The following is a 22,355-nucleotide window of genomic DNA, read 5'->3' on the forward strand; positions in this document are numbered from 1 at the left end:
AAGCTTCCTCTAAGGTACTTCCTCTAAGGTACGGTGCTGAGCTTTTCAAGAGCTTTTAATACAGATGGCTGCAATACTGGCATCTGCCTTTGAGATGGTGAAGAAAAAAATGTGCAGCTTTTTGAGACATTGTAGTCAGTAATGCAAAGCAAAGGGTTCTTTTCTACAATGATGGTTAGATCCTGTAAAGGATCTGTTAGCAATGTCAGCTTCCACGTCTGTTGCTTCAGTGCTAGCAGATGAGTGCTGTGGGTCTGAAGTATTTTATTTCATCCATTCACATCTTCTCTAGTGGGCCGAGCAATCAGTAAGGGGTATCTTCTGATTTAAGAGCTGCAGAAATCAGATTTATATGAAAGAATGATTTTGATGGTTGGGCTAACTGGTTTTCCAGCAACACTTGCCAAGTGTGACTATCTCTGGTGGCACAGAGCAGACAGTTTACCCCGTGAGCTTAGAGAGGATCTTAATTCATCTGGCCGCTAGCAGGTTTTGATGCAAACTGCATGGGGCAAACTCAGCAGTCACAGCATTGGCCATTAGGACAGGTTGCCTGGTGCCAGTGTTGGACCTCCTCAGGGTCAGTCAGTCATCTGGGGTCTTCTCTGGTGTAGTCTCAAAACTGATAAAACTTTATACATGTATATATTCTAGTTCTGTGTTGTGCTTTGGAATAAAGCAATATAGGCAAGACCGATTCAACACAGAGATCAGAGCTCTTTCTTCCTTTGTTTTTATGTTCATAGACCTTCTGAGCAGTGCAGGTAGTGAGGGCCCTGCTAGGAGCTGAAGTAATGCCTTGGTGGCACTTCACTTCTGGGACAAACTTTGAAACACCAGCAGGTGTTTGAGGCAGGCAGTACCATTTCTCTCCAGCTTCTGTATTTGGTGTCTCAGTCAAGCACCTGGAGTAACAACAAAGCAGTGGAACTTAATTGTCACTCAGATTGACCAAGCTGCTCAGCTCCAGAACATGTCCCTGTATCTCACTTTGTGTTCCCATCTCCTTCCAAGGGCTGGAGCTTCATGTAAAATGAGAAAGAGGGAGAGCAGCCTGAGGGGTAGATATGTGTCTCCTACATTGACAGTCAAGACTCCCCTAGTCAAAACAAAACTCTTCTATGGTCAGCAGACATCCACCTGAAATTAAATCACCCTCTGGACAAACTATTTTTTATAAGGTTGGAGAAACTATTTTCACAAGGCTGAAACTCTGACCTCTCCAACTACTGGTAAAATCAGTATCCAAACTCATCACAGCAGGAGTCAGTGGGTAAGAGTCCCACAAAGGATTCTCCTGTCATTTCAGTCATAGGTGGATCATAGCAAATATTTGCCACATGGTAGTTTATTTGGCAAGATCTTTCCTGCAAGGCTTTTGATAACAAATGCCTTGCAAAGAGTTTCAGGAGTGTTGTAGGTCAGCTGCACAGGATCTGGAATGACACAGACAACTCAATTTACAAAAGTGTCCTAGGATTTGTGAATCATTGCATTAATAATAAAAGAGAGGACAGAGCAGTCTCAAGAGGCAGTCGGGGTAATTTTACCCAGGTTAATTAAACTCATTTGGAGGCTGTATCCTACCCACTAGACAGTTATAGTTAGGCTTCCCATTTACTTTTCAGCAGACAAAAAGCAACTGTTAGGTTCACTTCTGTATTTTGCTGTCCACTGAACAACTCAGCTCACGTGGAGTAGACCTCCCCTTCCATCCACTGAATTTGCTGTCTGATATCAACTCATACACACGTTCTCCAAGACAAATTCTTGATATGATCACCAAGTTGCTCTTATGCATGTAGTTCATTACTGGTCCGTGATTGGAACCAGAAATAATGATAGTCAAGTAGTTTGAGCAATAATGAGTTGAGGAATTAGGTTTGTGGGAACTGCTTGTTAAGGGATATTGAAACAGTTGGGAAGTCCTTATTGGATTACAGAAGCAGGACCACTGTTGTGTTGGGAAGGGCTGATGTCCTGGGACCAATTCCTTCTTAATTGTATTGACCAGCCAGTGTTGCCTTCTGACATCGTAGGAAACAAAATTAAAAAAACAACGTCCATGTCTCCCCTGGGAATTTGAAAGTTTGTCAACTCACTCTGAAAATGGAGATTTTCATGAATTACTAATCTTATAAGAGAGAACAACAGAAATCCACCCAATCATTCATTCCCATGGAAAGCAAATCACTCTCACACTGGCAGAGCCTGGCCAGTGCAGCTGCCTGCCCCTCTCTCATCAGCGTTGTACCTATCTTGTACCTTCAGCTTTGCTGAGATCCTACCCCTTGCCATCACAGTACCCACACTGGTACTATTTGATGACACAGATGATGAGAGAATGAAATCCACGGATAAAATTATTCTCTACAAATTCAGGTGGTCCAACTGCAAAATAGGAACCCCCGATGGCAAAAGTGCAGTTGTCTGAAGAACTTGTTACTTGAGGGCTGCAGACACAAACCCCAGCGCAAGCCCAGCAGCTGCTCTTTTCTAAATTGTTGGCATTAGAGAACTGAGGCTGATCTTTGAGCTCCACAAAAATCCATTTGATATCAGGTTCAGCCTCTGGGTCTCCTTAAAAACAATTCATAGGTTTGGAGGGTTTTAAACCAGATTTTTCTGGCTGTAATAAGGGCACAGAACATTAGTACACCATCTAACCCCTTGGGACTGAGCTTCCAACATCATACGTCAAATGTAGTTTGAAGTGTTAGCAATGACTGGTGGAAAGGGGTCTGCTGTGGAGGTAGGACAACAATGAAGCAACATCTTGAAAGACTGAAGAAAGTTTTACATAGATTTAGATTTTTGTATTATCACAAAATCACAATTTTCTCAAGACCCTTTTTGTTGCCAGGAGTATTTAGACCTGTCTTTTAGGTAAGCCCTTTTTGTAACTGTGTTGTTCATGGTCTGTAGTAGAAGATTTAAGGAAAAGGCTGCACAAATGCTTGGTGGTAGCTGTAATGCAGCTTACAGAGCAGGTCAAATCAATGCTTATTCTTTTGGTGACCCTCAGCAGCATGTTTCCTGATAGAACTGATCATAGGGGCTGTGAAGCTGCTACACCATACCTGGTTAACACGTTGATTGATCATTACAAGATAGAAGCAGCAGATAGAGTGGATATTGAAGCTGCGAGAGCAGTTTTAAAGTCTGTATTCAGACAGGGTGGCATCAATCATGTCTGTACCAATGGGCTAGGAGGGCTGAGGCATGCAAGGGGACCTGAGGAAGGTGCATGGCTGTGGACTCACCCCACTCCTGAAAGTGCTTAAGGCCCATGAATGGGAGTCAGGTACATGAAACATCTCCAGGAATCACAGCTCCTATATAACCAGTTTCCCTCTTCTGCACCAGTTGGTGTTTCTTGTATTTTGGTGCTTTTTCATTTTTATTTTTTGAATCTTTATTTTTGCCCTCATTAACTTGCACTTCTTATCAAAAAGGATTTTTGGGGGAGAAAACAGCAAGTTTTTTTTTTTTTTTTTGCTGCAAATATCAGTGCAGAGTGTTTGATTATTCCAGAATGTCTTAAAGAAAAGAAACAGGGAACAGAAAAAAAGGATGTTACAGAAGCCAGCCTTTGGCATGTAGGTTTCAGCTTTGACACATTGACATCTTCTGCCCAAGAAAAGATGTGCCAGAAACCTCTTGGCCAGCTTTATTGTGCTCTACATGGGGCATAGCTCTATGCTGGTCCCCAGCAGGCAGTAGCCTGCAAAGGTTTGGTCTCTGGTTAGGTCACACCCAAATGGCTGTTAACAACGGTTCAACTGGTCTTCATTTCCATGAGAAAGAAATTGAGACAAAGAGAAGAACCAGAAGTTTCTTTTATAGTAGGTTTTTTCAAATATGCAATCCCACTGCTTTGGCACTCTGAAAATCCACAAAAAACATCAGAAAAAATTCAAATGGAAACAAATGCACATATTAGTAGCTCATCCCCCCTCACCTTAATATTTCTTTCAGGTTATAAGAAAAATTTTAATAGTTTTTTGTATTCTCATTGATAAGGTTGGGAGAAATGCAGGTTCTGTCAAGCCACAAGCTGTGGGATACTCTGCAGGTCATTAAATCAGAAAATGAATTTCCTTTTCAAGAGTTTTCAAATGCTGTATATTCCTTTTGCCCCAAGCAAACAAACGTTCTTTTTTTTTCAAGATGCGAAATGGAGTTACATTTGAGTATTTGGCTGATGGAAAGTAGCTCATTTCACAAAGGCTTGTGCTATCTCATTTGAAAGGGAATAAACAGCTCTGGCAGGGAATGAAAAGCACTTCCCATAGGTTCACACAAGCACTTTTCTGAGAGGCAGGTGGGAAGAGCACAACATTGGCATTCTTACAAGGAGTGTCTCTAGCAGTTTAAGTGCAGAAACCTGGAGGTCCTAGGCATTGCACAAAAGGCACATTCAAGCAGGAGGAGATTTGGCAGTTGGGCTGAACATTTATTTAAAGTCTGTTCTCTCTCTTGGGTTTCTCAGAAAGATGGGAGGGGTGCCCAGCAGCTGCAGCAGTGGGACACCCCGAGAGAAGCATGATCTGTGCAGATCCCAACTAAATCATACTGTCGTGTGATGCCAGCATCTCAGCGCTGCAGCAGTGCCTCTTGGGGCTCTCCAGGGTGGATGGCCATCACCTCTTGGGCCTTCTGTTGGTTCCTCTGTGTTGCCCACCTCCCCAGCTGTCTCTGTGGGGCTGGATTGATGGAGAAGTTGTCCAAACTAGGACATTATTCTAGGACAGGATGGTGGGGGAACACAGGGCTGGAGGATGATGGTGTTGCACACACACAAAGTTTCACGCAGACACCAGGCACCACCTTCCTCTCCATAGCCTTCCATTCATTTGAAAGAGTAGCGTTCAATTTTAAAGTGGAGATAGAGCTAACTACCAGTTTGTTACTTGTGGCAAGTTCTGTAGCCTGGAAGGTAGGAAGCAGCTAGGTACCACAGCTAGGAGATGGTCTGAGAGTACAGCAGGGCTCTGCCCTCTGCAGCTGACATTGGACGGAAGCTTCCTGTGATGAAGATCTTTCCACCTTGTATAAAAATCCCCACATATAGTTGAATAATCTCTCATCTCTCGTCGTGCAGCTTTGTTGGAAGATGAATCCCAGCAGGCGCAGCAGACAGGGCTGTGCCCTTCCAGTCACAGCATCTTCCCAAGTTGCTCGTTGTGATTCCCTGGTCCCTTCCTGGAATATTTTGGCTGTGAAAGTCTCAGTGCTGGCTCTCTTCCAAGGTTGAAAGATGTGCTGTCCTTGAGGGCTGGCTGTTTGAAACTCCCACACAAGCAAACTTTTCTTGAAAACAACATTTATTAAAAATAGGAGGAAAATCAGATCAAAGAGCATGATGTGCTCAACTGAGAGGGCCAGATAATCTGTATCCTAGAATATTAAAACTCTGGCAGAAGAAACTGCAAGTCCATTGCAAGTCTTTGTAATGATTCTGTCAAATCAGAGGATGCCATCTGACTAGCAATTAACAGATTCTTTAGCATCTGTATTTAAAACAGTGGGAAATTATTGGAGCAAATGAATTAGTCTAAACTCAACAGTATGCAAAGTTTCAGAGCAGACTTTGAAGGACAAACTAAGTAAACAATTGTAGGTAAACGTATCAAATGTAATAAGAATTTGCTAAAGATGGATGAGGTCTATTTGATACTTTGCACTGTGAAGGTAACTGAAGTTTTAGAGGAAATACAGCAGCTCTAATTGATGTGGACTGTAGTAGAGCTGCAGAGACAGTGCCACACAGGAATGTGCTAGGGAAGCTGCAGAAGTTGAATGTTGCTAGCAGAACTCCTGAGGAACAGTCATGGGGCTAGTCTTACTTTAGGCATGACCTTGTCTTAAAAAAATGAGTATGTGTCAATGGCTTTGCACTGACACATTATTAAGAGAGGTGTCCTTGATAGAGAAGAAGATCGAAATGTGATACAGGAACACTGGAGCAGCCTGTAGGTCTGGAGTTGTCGTAATGGGATGAAATTTAATAGAACAGTGCAAGGTCATGTACTCAGGACTAATAACAAAGAGAAAAAGAGCTGCTTCAGGTAGGAGATATTCTTGTAATGAAAACAGCAGGTATGAACTGGAAGTGGAACGTTCTTTGGCTGGCTGAGCAGTGAAGGTCCACCACAGCCTCCCCAGAGTTGTGGTGGCAAAGCCCTAGATGTTTTTAAGAGGGTGTTTAATAAATTTATAGGTGGGTCTTGGCATGTCTGTTATGTCTTATTTCCTGTCTTTCCTGCTGTCCTGATTTTGCAGGCACTTCACATCGTAGTATCTGCTGCTTTAACTGAATGAAAATAGGTAATAGCAATGTGGGAATTTGTGGGAGATCGTGCAAACATTAGGCAAGGTGAGAACAGAATGAACCCGATTTATATGATGTACCTGTTGTAATCTGGTTTCCTGTGAATAGCTGTGGGCACTGAAAGAATGATTAATCTCACCTCCAGTCTTAGGTAGGAAGGGTATTCTGAAGGATATTCTGTTCTTCTCTCTGGGCACACTATAGGAAGCAGAGATAACCAACTGAGTCTATAATGTTTTGACAGATGAAGCTTGGGGGTATCCATGTGGAGAGCCAGTCCTCGCACACATTCCTGTTTGCCTTGGTAGGGGTCACATCCAACTGCACCAAGGGCAGCCTCAGCATCTCACACACAGCATGGGGAACAAACAGGAGGAATTACAGATCCGTGTGCAGTCATAGGACTACAGTCTCATCGGGGTCCCCTAGATGTGCTGTGATAGCTCGTGTGACTGAGTGCTGCCATGCATGTAGAGCAGCAGGAATGGGAACGGGTGAGGAGCCAGCTGAGAGCTTATGGGTCAGGATCAGTTGGCAGATCAATCTGGCTGAAGTTGTGGTGGGTTTCTGCTACAGACCACCTGATCAGGAAGAAGAAGTAGATGAGGCTGCGTTCAGACACCTGGAGGAAGCCTCACTTTCACAGGCCATGTTCCTCATGGTGGGATTTCAACCACCCTAATATCTGCTGGCGGGCTAATACAGCAGGGCACAGGCAATCCAGAAGGTTTCTGGAGGGCATTGATGACAAAGTCCTGGCACAGGTGATTGAGGAACTGATGAGGGGAGGTTCTCTGCTGGACCTGTTGCGCACAAACAAGGAAAACTGGTCGATGATGTGTAGGTCAGGAGCAGCCTTGGCTACAGTGACCATGAGATGATGGAGTTTAGGATCCTGAGAGAAGGGAACAAAGCAAAAAGGAAGATCACAAGCCTGGATTTCAGGAGAGCAGACTTTGGCCATTTCAGGGATCTGCTTGGAAGAATCCTGTGGGCTATGGTCCTGGAGATAAGAGGGGTCCAGGAGAGCTCACTGATATTCAGGAATAACCTCCTCTAAGCTCAAGAATGGTTTATCATCAGCATGAAGTCCAGCTGGAGGCCCCAGGGGTGGTACTGGGTCCTATACTGTTAAACACCTTCGTTAATGACCTAGATGATGGGACAAAGTGCACCCTCAGCAAGTTTGCAGATAATGTAAAAGGGTTGAGAAGTGATTGATAGACTAGATGGGTGTCCTGCCATTCAGAGGGATGTGGACAGGCTGGACAATTGGTCTGGCAGGAACTTCATGATATCCAATAAAAAGAAAAGTCGAGTCCTGCACCTGAGGAGGAATAACCCCCTGCACCAGTATGCTCTGGGGACCAACTGCCTGGAAAGCAGCTTTGCAGGAAAAGGATTTGGGAGTCCTGGTGCACAACAAGCTGTACATGAGCCAGCAGTGTGCCCTTGCAGCATAAACTGTGTCTGTTTCTTTTCCCTCTCTGGGCCTACTTGAAAGCTTTTTGCTAAGACAGTGACCATCACAATCACCAAATTTTGTTTATCAGCCTAATAGCAAAGAAACAGTGAAATTTGTTTACATATTTACAGAGGTATGTCTGAATGAACTGATGCAGGGAAAAGTTCAGACATTAGATATTTCAAATTTAATTGTAGTCTTCATCCATTAGCCAAAATGTCACTTCCATCTCTTTGCGATCAAGTTAATTTAATTCATGAGCATCTTTCCATTTTCATAGGTTGTTGCTTCACTGAGTCAGGTTCATGTACTAAATTGAATAACAGTGAGCTCCTAGAGCAAAACTGTATGAGATTCAGACACTGGCAGAGCCCTTCTTATTGCATCGTAAATACAATGGAGCCTTTTTCTGTGCACTTCACAACTAGTCCTAGCTACAAGCAAGAGAGATATATTGTCCTGTATGAGATATATTGTCCATTCAAGGCACATATAAGCATTTGGCACTGAGCCTCTGCTCCAGTAAAGAGACTAATTTTCCTTCCAGCCATAGTATCTTTTCCTTCCTAGATGTATACAAAAGGAGAAATACCCACTCTACCTCCAGTTCTCCTTCATGATTTTGGGACAAATACTCAGATGGAGAAAGGTATTGGATTTCAGACAGCTGTTTTCCTTCCCATTTCATGTCACAACAGCCATTCCCAAGTTTTTCCAATTGCAAATCCACTTACAGACCAGCAAGTAATCCAAATATTGATCTGAGATGGAATTAAATTTCTGTTGGGCTTTCAATACCTTTGTAACTACTGCAGTCCCAGTTTTGTTGTACAGCTGCTCTGGAAACCTCTGTCTCAGGACATATTTTGGGTTAAAACACAAATGTAATGGAGTTCTCTTGAAAATAAAGTTTCTTTTCCTCCATTTCTTGAGATTAATCAAGCAATTGCCCTTTGCTGTGCATTTCACCTGCTTATCACTACCTACCTTTACAACTTATGAAGTGAAATTTGATAAGTTCCAACACTGTCTTTAAAATTTTGGGGAGGTCAGGTCAGTCCAGATTTTCTGTAGTTCATGCTTGTTTGCTCTCCGGCCTGGTAAATCCCAGCAGTTTCCCATACCACTAATGGCTGCTTTTGGGCTGAGGTCCAGATCTCAACTCTGGACTCTGGGGTTCAAGCAAAGGATGAAACACTGGATTGGTTGGAGAAGAGATGAAGACAAACTCAGATGCCTTCCTAAGCCTTAAATTGTGTCATATTCTGTATAAATACAGTGGATCCATGTGATGCCTGTTTTTCTGTTGTCGTATTTGATCAAAAGAAAAAAGAGGCCAGAGAGAGACCCAAGGTAGCAGTTGCCATTGCAGAAATGGTTTCAATGCATCTCTTCAGAAAAGGCAATATCCTGCCTTCATCTCTCCCTTGATTGCCCTCTCCTGTCTGACCATGGACTGCTGAGTCCACTGACCTTCTGTTTCTCCTGGGTACTACCAGCCTTCATTAGACCCTCACCATGCTCTATTCACTCATTCAGTCCCCATTTACTCTTCTCGTATTTTTCTTTGTACCTGAATTTTTCCTTCCTCTCTGCCATCATCCTGAGGCAATGTCTGTACTTGTCAGTTAAACAGTACCAGGAGACATTTGTGGGACTGGACCTCAGCTGTCTGTCCTGTCTCCTCGTCAGCATAGATTCTGCTTCTGGTGTTGGATGAAGAGGTCTGGCTCTCCCCTTGGCAGTTCAGGAGTGAGGATAGGCCAAAGATCATTCACAATAGACATCTCATATATCACCCATCATATTTTTGAGCATAAACCAGATCAATAGTGTAGAAAGGGGCAATTGTGAACAAATTAGCCCAGGAATAGTCTTAGGCACGTTTCCTTTACTATCATCAACATTAAAGCATGTCTGTGCTAAAAGAACATGCAAAACATATTGTACTAATTTGAAAAATTGTCTTAAAAACAGATGTTTGCTGATATCCTGGAAGTGCTGTGAAGATTTCAGACCAGCCCTCTTTTGTTTTTTTTCTTCTGTTTCCTTTCTGCACTTGCATCTGCCTTCCATGTACCTTGACCAGTGAAAGGGTCATAGAACAGCCTATTTTTGCTCCGCTTTTAGTGGAAGAGGGCTAGGTTCTCATTTGGAGGAGGGACTGCAGCAGATGTGGGTATATACAAATCCTGAGAGCAGTAAAGTTGCTACAGCACAGCTTTAGTATGGGGCCAGTGGTGGCCCTGCCAAGAACCTGGGTGCTAATAGAGGTGTAAAGCCCCCTCTGATGCTTGTACTGACTTGACTCAGCATTGCCAGTATCTATATAGCTAGACCAGTGCTGCTTCTATGTCTATACTGGTGAAATCACATTGCAAATTGTGGAGACACATCCACAGAGGATAGGAATAGATGCACAGTTTTTAGTGCAGCAAAAGGCAGAGTGGTGCCACCATGTTCTTAATTGCTTAGTGGCTAAGGTGGGAGCAGAGAAGTGACACTGTTTGTAGATGACAGAGCTACTTAGTTTAACAGAGCCCAAGTAAGATGATGGGGAACCTCATAGGGCCCAGCAATACAAGAGGAACAGGCACTGTGTTCAGAGGTGAGTCTGAAGGATAACAAATTAATTGCACTTGCTTTTATGTGCTGTAATCCTCCGCCCTGATTGTGTGTGGAGAGGCTCAATGGGGGTTAAGGATTTCAGGGAGGGCTCAGCTAGTGCTGGCTGCAAGGATCAAACGTGTTCTTCCCTATCAAGTGTGCCCATGGTGTGAGGTCTGAAAAAGCCTCAGGGTGATACTGCTGAAGTCCAGGCACTTCACAGAGGTGAGAATGTGGTGCAGCCCTCACTGCCTGCCAAGTGGGGCACCTTTGGTAAGCTGGCTGCCGTAATTTCTCAGCTAGGGGAAGGCACATGCCAGAGGCAGAGTAAAACTTGTCTGGTACTTCCAGAGCTCTGATTCTGCCTCTCTCCACATAAAACAACAGCAAGCTTGTTGCTCAGAAATAGCTTGGTCTCATAGACGTATGAGCAGGTGTTAGTGGTAGGGTCTCTGCTTATCCATTTTGGTCTCTGAGTCCTGTAACAGCATTCTCATGATCGTAGGCCCGCCTGTGGAAGGATAGAGCTGTTCCTGAGCCTGTGTGGCATCGTCTCATGTGATGAAGCCTCACACTACCATTGACAGTAAGCATGGCCAAGGGAAGAGACTCTCTGCAGCACCTCTTCCCTGTCCTTTTTTTTATACCCCAATATGATGCAGTGAGTATTAAAGAGTTGGGTTATCTCTGGACTGTAAAGCCTAGCTTTCAGATTTACTGTAAAAGCAGTGACTATTTTCTGAGAGCATCTTGCAAGAGAATAAGACTTTGTAAAAACAACTAATTCTCATTGCTCTGGGAGGTGATTTGTGATACAGTGTGAAGGAGAAAGCCACTTTCAGAAATGTGAAGGGTCTCCAGTTGCTATCAGCAAAGGGAATGCATTGTGGAGTGTGTGCTGGTTTATATATACATGGTGCTATTTCTGATGGTTACCATAGCAACACTTGCGTCCTGTGATATATGTTCTGCCTTGTTAAGTACAAACACACAGAGGTGCTGGGAAGCGACTTCCCAAAGAAAAGCCTCTGGTCTCCCACGTTCCTGCACGTGCACCCTAGCCCAGGTCTTGCCACAGATCCTCATCCTCTGATACCTGCTCTCAGTCATGCGCACTCCATAACGCAAAGTGGGAAAACAACAAAGGGCAAGGTACTGTGGTAATGGTCAGTGTGCATGGGAGGATGTTTCAGATTTCTTTTTTGCCTTCTTTTCAGTAGTTTGCTTTTTAGCAGGAATTGGCCCCCACCCTCCTTTCATAAAGCAAGGTAATGAATTTGAGACTATTGCCTATTTCTGTCTGCAGCACAGGCCTAGACATGAGCTGTGAAAAACCAGAGATGCTAGGGAGTTGTCTTTTATCCTTGCACAATAGCTCTTTCACAGACTTCAAAATCTGGCTAAGAAAAAATGTAATAAACCAATGAATTACCTTGCTGTGTCCTAGGTAAATGTGTCTTCAGGGGGGTCTTATGGAATAAGGAGCATGTAAAACTGGTGCAGTGTAAACTGTACAGTGTGGTTTAGGGAGATAGTATTGGGAGTGCATGAAGCCCTGAGCCAAAGGAAGGTGGACAGGCTGGACTATCCCCTCTTTCTCCTGAATAAGATCTAGAAGTAGCCCATGAAATTGGTGGAAGGCAGGTTTCAAAACAAGCAAGAGGAGGTGGTTCTTTGATCAACATGTAGCTCAGCAGTGATTGGTGTTAATGCAGCATTGTCTGTGTTATGTCGTTATTGATAATTGACATATCATTCAATTATTATGACCACATAAGTTGTCATTAGTCATGTTCTGTCAAGTTGTGTTATCTGACTGCTCAGAATTAATTTGCAAAGTTTCCTTCAAACCTGCGAATCCCCTCCACAGCATCTCTGTCTGTTTTTTGCAGACATACTCATTTGATCAAGTTATGAATTATTAGTACCAACCCATGTTTTGCTGCATATATTCCTCTTTTTTATCCCTTCTATCACAAAAAGATAGTATATAAATGCACTCAGTTATCATTAGATTAGAAATACTCCCTAAGTCGGCTGTTAGAAAGCAGTGATACTGACAAATAATGATCATTGGTGTCATGTTGACACGAAGAAAGCAATTATTTTTCAGCCATCTAACACCACAAAAGCAGATGTAGGAAGAAACTACCAATTAAAGGTGAAAATACTTAAGGTCAGGTGTGTAGTCTATTGTTAAACAGATACTTAATGCAGTTTTTCTTTTGCTATTTTGTTGAGCTCTTTCTCTGTATTACTAAATCTCTGTGGCTGTTTGAAACACTTTAGTTACAGGTTTCAGTCCACTCCCACTTTATTATTGGACTTGTGTTTTTAGAATGAGTTGGTTGCCTGGACCCTGGGGATTACCTCATCTCTTGAAATCCTAAATGCATCAGGCAAGCACTGGTGCATCAGCAGTCAGATATAATTGCATTTTGTCTACTGCTCTTCACACGGTCATTGTTTATGACAAAACAACGCTTCCCCACAACATGTTTCCTTTGTTCAGGCATCTCCTCCTTGTCTCCCCGCACCCCCCAAACTCCATTTCATCCATGTAACATGAGCACAGCCCGAAATCCTTTCAGGGAAGGAGGCTGAATTTATGCAGTTCTAAATAAAAATGTTGTTCCCAGCCATGTGAATCAGATTTGGGGCAACAGGACTGGAGGGTGCAAGATGTCCATGGCTTCCCCAAACAGTAATTCTGTTGACTCATGTTTCTGAAGCAGCTGCCATCTCAGAGATGGAGGCTTGACCTCTGGCAGGAGTCATCTAGCAATTTATTTGACTTAGGGCATCAAGACAGCCCCATAAAATCTTGTGGAGAAGAGGGCAATATTGAAGCTAGCAAGCAGCAGAGAATGTGGTATTTACATCTAAAACACAGAGGTCTTGGGCAAGGAGACAGAAGCACAGGAGCTTTTCCTAGTTCTTGGTACACTTTGTACCCAGCCCTACAGAGGGTAAGAAAATGGAAATAGTTAAGTGCATATTTTTAAAAGATGTTGCAGTCTTGAAAATGCAGTTGCGCACTTGCTGGGTTATTTTCTGATACTCCTGAAGCCAGTGAGACTAAGGTATCTCCCATATTACTAGAAGGCTTCTGAAAGCACCACGCATCCCTTTTAACTTCAGGTGCCTGTGATAGAAACAGCTCCATCTGACCCAGTCACCACAGCGCCCTTTTCCAGGCCAGGGAGAGAGCTGGGCACTCTCACCAGAGTGATCCATCAGATGTACTGCACTCATCCGTTTTAGGATAAGATAACCTACCTGCCCCATGACTCTCCACTGGGATGACTAGTTCAGCCGCAGACATCTCTGCTCAGACATACCCATATCCAGTACCCTTGAAAACTGGTACAGATCCACAGGCATAAAGCCATTGTGAAGGGAACTTGTTCTGAAATTGTGCTTGTGCAACCAAGAACAGACTAGAGCTCTTGGTTTGTGACACTTGAGAGGGGAGTTACTCTCTCCGCTGGGTAAAAAACTGGCTGGCTGGACGAGCCCAGAGGGTTGTGGTGAATGGATTTAAATTCAGTTGGCGGTGGGTCACAAGTGGTGTTCCCCAGGGCTCAGTATTGGGGCCAGTTCTGTTTAATATCTTTATCAATGATCTGGATGAGGGGATCAAGTGCACCCTCAGTAAGTGAGCAGATGACACCAATTTGGGAGGGAGGGTTGATCTGCCTGAGGGTAGGAAGGCTCTACAGAGGGATCTGGACCAGCTGGATTGATGGGCTGAGGCCAATTGTACGAGGTTCAACAAGGCCGAGTGCTGGGTCCTGCACTTTGGTCACAGCAACCCCAAGTTGCAGCAGTACAGGCTTGGGGAAGAGTGGCTGGAAAGCTGCCCTGCAGAAAAAGACCTGGGGGTGCTGGTGGACAGCTGGCTGAATATGAGCCAGCAGTGTGCCCAGGTGGCCAAGAAGGCCAATGGCATCCTGGCCTGTATCAGAAATAGTGTGACCAGCAGGAGCAGGGACGTGATCATCCCCCTGTACTGGGCACTGGTGAGGCTGCATCTCGAGTCCTGTGTTCAGTTTTGGGCCCCTCACTGCAGGAAAGACATGGAGGGGCTGGAGCGTGTCCAGAGAAGGGAACCAAGTTGGTGAGGGGCCTGGAGCACAAGTCTTATGAGGAGCAGCTGAGGGAGCTGGGGTTGTTTAGTCTGGAGAAAAGGAGGCTGAGGGGAGACCTTATCACTCTCTACAACTACCTGAAAGGAGGTTGTAGTGGTCTCTTCTGTCAGGTGGCTGGAGATAGGACGAGAGGAAATGGCCTCAAGTTGTGGCAGGGGAGGTTTAGATTTGATATTAGAAAAATTTCTTCACTGAAAGGGTTGTCAGGCACTGGAACAGGCTGCCCAGGGAATTGGTTGTCACCATCCCTGGAGGTATTAAAAAAGCACTTAGAGAAGGCACTTCAGGGACATGGTTTAGTGGGCATGGTTGATGGTTGGACTCAATGATCTTAAAGGTCTTTTCCAACTTAAATGATTCTATGACTCCATGATTCTATGAAGGAGGTAAGCGTTCCTGCTAGCCCAGCTGCTTGTAGAGGCTGGGTGGCATTCCTTGCAGAGCCAAGACTCAGATCTACATACATCGCCATCTCTATTAGGAATCTGGAAGTCAGCCTTCACCATGATAACTACATATATAAATAGGGGGAAAAAAGTATAGTGAAGATACCAAATGTAAGCATACCAATCCTTAGCAGGATTCCTCTACAAAAGTGAGAGGTGACACTGATTTTTGCACCCAGGACTTGGCAAGGACATGGCAGTGTGCAAGGACAGTCACTGATGTGCAAAGGGGGCTGTTTCTGGATGTGACTGAGCTCTTAGTCTCTTCTCTCCTGAGGCACCCCAGCTCTTCTGGAGAGATGCATTACCATCTGGTCCTTTGTGATTCTTGGTCTGAGTGCTGACCCATCCCCCCAGCATTTGCAAGTACTGCAAATAATCTGTGACAGCAGCCACCACTCTGTCCCAACCTGGCTAAAGGACTTAATCTTTTCCTTTTCCACAGCTGTTCATCCTCTTCTCCAGTCCTGGCTGGGATATCTCCATAAGTAGCTCATGAGAGGCACCTGAAACCTCCAACAGAAAAGCCAGAAGAGAGTTTCTGTGTTCTCATGAGGCAGCTGCCTTGATGTTCCTATGTGGCAACAGTCTATAAAAGCACCATACTGGGGCAGACCAAAGTGTTGCCAGCCCAGCTCCCTGCCTGTGAGAAGGCACATTCAGAATCTGAGGGAAAGGGTGTATAAATATTGCCAGTGTGCAGTGATGTTTCCATGGATCTAAGCTCAGCTTCATTCTGCAATTCTCTCAACTTCCACAGAAACCTGAGACAATAAATTCACAGTTTAGTTATGTGTTGTATGAAAACGTACTTCCACTCACTCTTTTTAAACTTGCAGTCTGCTCTATTCATCCCTCCATTCTTGTTCTTCACTCACCCCCTCCACCCTGATCTCCTCTCTCCCCAAACTGGCGAGTCCATATCAGTTTAGTGTCTCCTTGTGTGGAAGCTATATGCTTTTGGGGATAGAGAAGTGAGAATTGGGTATTGTTTTCAAGATGAAGGCCCACCATTGGTTTACGGAGTGGCATAATAATGTTCGCAGTTTTATTCTCTGTTCTTTTGCTGACATTTGATTGCTTTCACATTATTAAGCATTGAACTGTTATTTGCAGGAAATAACTGTAAGGAGTCTGGGATCTCTTCCCTGAGTGGTAATGGCTAGTTCTGAACCCATTATTGTTTATATCTATAGCTAGGGTTGTTTTTCTGTGTGCATTACTTTGCATCTATCAACACTGAATTTCTTCTGCCATATCATTGCCAGTCACTTAGAATGATGGCACACTTTTGCAGTTCTTTACCACCAGGTTTTATTTTCAGTACTTGAAATTACTTTGTCTTATGACTAATTTTGTCAGCTCACTAATCATTTGCTCTTTCAAGTAGTTTTTTATTATGGTGAGCAGCTCAAACTCCATCGGTAGATTCCCACCCAGTTTCCTGTGTCTTAACCGGTTGGTAGCCTATGATACTTCCCTCTTACCTGCAGTAATACTGGCAACTGAAAGATAAATAGCTGATACTGATGAAAATCCAAGCATGGAGATATACTGGCCCGTGAAGGCAACTCCACTATCCAGGGCAATGCCTGAAGCCGGTGTGGTGAGTTGCCTGCTGGAGCTCATCTTTCTAGAAACTGCAAAAGGAGTTTATGGTGACAAGCTCAGATTTGGATATCCCCCTATTAGCTATCTAAAATAGGTTGGAAATTTTAGATTCCTGGTTTTCTCTGACTCATACTGTTTGTGCGTTAATTCATGGTTTATTAGAGCACCTGCCAATTTGCCTAGTGCATACCAAGGAGTAATGCAGCACTTCCATATCTGAGTTTCTTTAGTGTGGATACCATCTGGTCCTAGTAAATTGTTATTATTAGTTTATCAGTTTTTCCAAAAAACTCATCTGCTGCTTCACTTTAAGAGTCTTTCCAATGATTGAGGGATTGGAGCATCTGTCATATGAGGAAAGGCTGAGAGACCTGGGATTATTTAACCTCAAAAAGCAATGGCTTAGAGGGATGTTTAAATACCTCACGGTAGGTGGAGTACAGAGGATGGAGCCAGGCTCTTCATAGTGGTGCCCAATGAAAGAGCAAGAGGCAATGGGCACAAATTCAAATACAGATTTCCCTTAAACATTATTATTTTATTTTTATTTTAATTTTATTTTTTACTGTGAGGATGGTTGAACACTGGCACAAGTTACCCAGACAGGTTGTGGAGGCTTCAGCCTTGGAGATAGCCAAAAACCCAACTGAATGCAGTTAGCAACCTGCTCTAGCCGACCCTGCTTTGAGCAGGAGGATTGGATGGATGATCTCCAGAGGTGTCTTCAGCCTCAGCATTTGAGTGATACCACCATGTAACACAGGCTGTAACAGTGAGACCCTCCCCAAGCTCTGCAGTGAATATTCCTGCAAATACGAGCTGTTTTGCGGTGGCCTTGCCTCTCTTGGGCACTCCCTGTACACCTTGATCATGTTTTAGTTTTATAGGCTCTCTGGTAGGTTTCTGGTTTCTGGAAAAGGCTTTATTATTAGTTTTTATGTTTTTCAGAATATTGCTTCTTAAAACATTTTTTGGCCCTACCATGACTGGATTTTGTGCTGTTTTCTGTTTTTCTCTTTTGGACACAATTTCCACTTTCTGAAGAATGTCATTTTACTCCTAACAGTCTTCGTTACTCTGCTATTTAACCATGAGAGCTCCTTTCTGGTCCTTTTTATAGGTGATATATATTTATTCTAAGCCTCTAATATGGTTCCTTTATGTAATTTCCTTGCCACCTCCAAGCAGTTTATCTTTTTGGTGGCTGTTTTTAATTTAAGTTTAGTGAGTTCCTTGTCCTGTCTTTGGACAGGATAAATCACGTTCCAGAGTGCCTGTTAACACAGTCAGCTTGGATTACACACCTAACTTTAAAATGAGGGTAGTTTTAGCCTATGAATCCATGCTGTGTGTGACCTGCCCCATTCGGAATATTAGAAAAAAAGCTGTTTTCTTGCCTGGAAACTGCAACACTGTATAGGACTCTAGCTGCAAAACTGAGGCTTCTCTTCATCCATTTCACCATGTCTGCATAATACTGCTTAATTTTCTGAGAGATATGTCTAATTAGTTGCATGAATAAATAAATACTTTATGTTAAATGTCTTTGTAAAACCACCTGCTTGACTTTTTTTCCCAGTAGCTGATATTGAGGGTCCTCACTGTTATTCTGTTAAAAATGAACATTTTCATTTGAGCTTGGTAGATCTGGGGAAATAACTCTACTTCGTCAGCCATATATTACTGTAACAAGAAGGAGAGTATCATCACTGAGAACCCAAACAACCCAATAGCAGCTTGCTTCATTGCTGGTGATTTATATTGATTATTTTGAATTTAAAAGTGTACTTGATGTAACTGGGTATTTGGGGCTGTGAATTGCACACAGGCACTGCTGGGACAAGTACCAAATTCTAGAGCCTTGGCAGGTGCCATTCATTGCTGTGATGGACTTGTTGCCTGCTCAGCGTGGGTGTAAATGGCAAGGGGACTGACAAAGTCTTGTTCTGTTTGTCCCTGCCAGAACATCCACCTGGTGGCCAAGTGGCTGAGTTCTCTGGAGAAGAAGCTGGAGCAGCACAGCGAGGGCAGCCACCAGGATTTCCGTGTCTTCATTAGTGCAGAGCCGGCACCCTCCCCTGACAGCCACATCATTCCCCAGGGCATCCTGGAGAACTCCATCAAAATCACTAACGAGGCCCCGACCGGGATGCATGCAAACCTCCACAAAGCCCTCGATAACTTCAACCAGGTAGGACCGCAGCGGGGCTCGCACCAGCAACTGGCCATCAGGTCAGCTTGGAGCTGCTGGAGCCCCATGTAGAGTGGGATGTGTGTGGGCATTGCCGCTCCCAGGCAGGAGATGTGTGAGTCCCTTTGCATCATGTAATCTCTGGATCCAACAACCCCCTCCTCTCTTCTCCATGAGCTGGGCACAGGTCTTTTCCCAAGCACTGATTTTCCCAAGAGAGGACTCAGGTAATCCTGAGAGGCCTCTTTCTTGCAGAAGGTCACAGGATACCAGACTTCTGCCCAGTTTAATAATATTCTCACCAATGTATGATCCTTAGAAAGGCTATTTTGTTACAGGATCAAACTTCTGAATGCAGCATTTGGGAGACTTTTGTCATGTTTCAACTTGATTTCTGTGTCTAACTCCTTTTTGGGCTGGCAAGTGACATTTTACATCTAACACCCAAAGACATGGAGTGGCAAGCAGGTTAAACCTTGCTTTTCTGCCCTTCTGTTTGATCAGAGTTAGAGGTTCAGAACTGCTGATACGGTCACATCCCACATCACTCTTCAGAGCAGCGTAGGGGGACTTGGTGTTGTGTGCCCAAAGGCCATTCAGCTCAAAACCTTGCAGACATCAGAAATGTTGCAAATTAGAGCTGAAATCTCCCTGCAGGGAGGACTTGCTTTGCCAGACAAGAGTGAAAAGTAGGCCATCTTGAGAATTGCTGGCCCACAAGAAGAATAGCCAATGGCAGGTTGCTTGTCGCTTTATTGCATGGTGACCACATACACACACTCCTGTTACAGCAGGCACTGTCCCCACTCTTTTTTGCTGGAACTGGAGCCGAGTCTCTTGTGCAGGGGACACAAAAGTGAAGTGTGTGGAAATGATGGGAAATATCCTTTTCTTGATGCTGCAGATGGTGTGGATCAATGTTAGAGTCGTCGTAATGCAGTGATTACATGAGCCTGCTTTGTGGCCTCACTTGGCAGCTCTGGGCAGGAGGTTGCCAACAGCATCGGGGCATGGATCAAGTGCCAGTGGCTCCCCAGGGAACAGCCTGTGTGTCAAGGCATGCTGGAGCCTGGCATGTCTCACTGCTGGAGGCAGCCGTGCTTCTGCTGACCCCGTTTTCCGCATGACACAAAAGGCTAAGGGCTAACCGCTCGCATTTATGATGATACCTTTCCTAGAGACACAGACCATTGCATTCTGCTGCCCTGAACACTCATTACCTTCATTCACACATTGCCATTATCTTGGCACGCTGAGCGCTCACAGCAAGACCCTGGCTGTTAAACACAGAGCAACCAGCAGGGCCTGAAGGTACTCTCACCCCTCGGACTGCCTTTTTGGATCACTAGTGCTGAAGTTACTACGGCCTCTCCATTCTGCTGATGACTGTGCCAGGAACACATAGGGCTAACATTGCAGGACTGCTTTCTTATCTCTCCATGCAGCCTCATGTCATTTGGGACTAGGCAAGAGCAACCACAGCCTGTTGTGGACCCCAGGCACTGGTCCGCGGGGCAGAGAAATGGGGGCAGTTCACAACCATTTTTGCACTTAGATGTTGGTATGGAGGGAATTTCAAGTGCAGGAGCTACCATTGCTGAGCAGGTGAGGCGGGGAAGCACCATGCAAGGATTAATGCGAGTAGTCAGGGAAGATTATTCCATTTTTATCTACTGTCATTCATCATCTTGAACTCCATGAAACGTCCTGGAGAGCAAGGGAGGGGAGAACCCTCACCCCAAGTAACATTTTCATTCTGCCTCTGTTCATTTCAATCAGATAGTAATTAGCATTTTCTAAATTGCTGGAGTATTATAAAACATCTCTTATCAGAAATCCTGGAGCGAGTGGGTGGGGCCCCTTTACACCTCATTTCCCTGCTTTATAGAGAATGGGTGTTCAAATTTAGCTTTCAGCTGAAAGCTACAAAGAAGGCCCATTATTTTATGTGGGGAATATTGTTCCTTGTAGCTGAAGAAAAATGCACAACTAAATAGAGAGGCCGAATAAGACTGAGCTGGATTCTTACTCAGTGTTCATTCAGGCAAGCTCCCCTTGAAGTCCAGGGATGTTTTCTAAAATGAGAAAGGTGTTCAGCACATATTTGAACCAGTTCTTCATCACGTTGCTGATAATGAAGGGAGCTTAGAGTGCTGTCTAATCAAGGGGAAAACAGGGTTTGGGATGTTCTTGATCGTCTTAGGCAGTTAGTCAACATCTTGCACACTTTAGAGTAATGGATTTCTCCTTTTCAGCACAGACCCTGAGCTCTGTTATGCTCCCCAGCTGATTAGAGGTATAACACTATATTTTTTTAAGATAAAGATAATGAAGGGAAGTCACTTTGTAGTCTTTGTCACATAGCAGAGTAGACTTAAAGGGGCTGTCCCTGGGGAGGGAAGATGGAGGAGCTGGTGTAGCCACTCCCTCCTTACTCAGCTGCTTGCTCAGCTGTGCAAGTCAGAGCCACTGTACCCTGGATATGCTATTCCCAGGGAGGGTTTGCAGGGACGTGGGTGAAGGTTCAGGCAAGCCCTTCCCAACATGTTCATCTCCCAGGTCTGGGCAGATCTGTACTGTTGGCTGTGGGAGATTCCATCAGGTTCCTACCATGGGGCAGGGGATCCGCTGCCCAGCCACACCGCTCTTGCCAACGCAGAGCGAGGGCCAGAGCTGTGCAAGCCTCCACCTGGCTTCAGCCACAGAAAGGGGGTTCAGTTTCCCCTGTGAGAGCTGAGCTTCAGCCTCATGCCATGCACACAGCTCCAGCCCTTCATCCCTTCTGCTGTTCTGCTCTCCCGTAACGTTGATGTTCATGCTGCTGGGAACAGGCATGGCTGCCCAGGCTTCCCCTTGGTGCCTGCCTGCTGAGACACCACTCCCAGCACCGTTAAGAGTTCTTTAGCGACCGGTTCCCTTTGTTCATTCTTATTGACTAAGTGACTCAGGCTCCCACTCCTCCACCTCCGATATCACGATTCTGCCTATTTGTTTGTAGATTTTCAAACTTTGAGCATCACCTGGAAGTTGGGAAAGGAAGCACCCATTGCTGTGCTGACTTTAAAGGGCTGCATTAGATTTTTTTTGCAAGTGTTTGATCTCCCCTGCTTGGATTTTTAGCAGTTTCTTACATCCCTGCTTTGGAGTGCTGAGCAAGATTGTGCAGTCTGCAAATACGCTGCTGTAGCACATGGCTAGGCTGGCTTTGTGCAGAGGCTCGCAGCAGCGGGAGCACAGCCTTTCTGGGATAACTCCTTGCCACTTCAGCCCTGCAGCTCAAAGAAATGCTGCCCCAAGGAAACCTTTGGTACTCAAGGGGCAGGATGCACTTTAGTTCTTCCAGGCACAGTCCTCCTCAGCAGGAGCCTTGCTTAGGGACACAGTCCCACTCCCACTGCTGGCACACTTGCCCTGTGTGGTGCCTCTCTCCATCTGTGTGGTGTGGGATGTGGGGCACATGCAGGTGATGGGGCATTGGGTGAGTGCACATGTCTTTCCCTTCTCTGCTGTCAGTATGTGTTCCTGTGCAAAGCCACCTTGAGTTGGAAAA

At 44.7% G+C, this 22,355-nt stretch overlaps 1 protein-coding gene across 1 annotated transcript in view; it reads left to right on the plus strand.

Annotated features, from left to right (window-relative positions):
• DNAH9 (dynein axonemal heavy chain 9) overlaps nucleotides 1–22,355 on the plus strand; it is a 209,010-nt gene that overhangs the window by 166,069 nt on the left and 20,586 nt on the right. The window contains exon 63 of the mRNA XM_075044848.1: nucleotides 18,578–18,805. Coding sequence (XP_074900949.1) covers nucleotides 18,578–18,805 — 228 coding nt within the window. The remainder of the gene's footprint in view (nucleotides 1–18,577; nucleotides 18,806–22,355) is intronic.

The sequence above is a fragment of the Buteo buteo genome, chromosome 13 (assembly GCF_964188355.1).
Source record: "Buteo buteo chromosome 13, bButBut1.hap1.1, whole genome shotgun sequence".
NCBI lineage: Eukaryota > Metazoa > Chordata > Aves > Accipitriformes > Accipitridae > Buteo > Buteo buteo.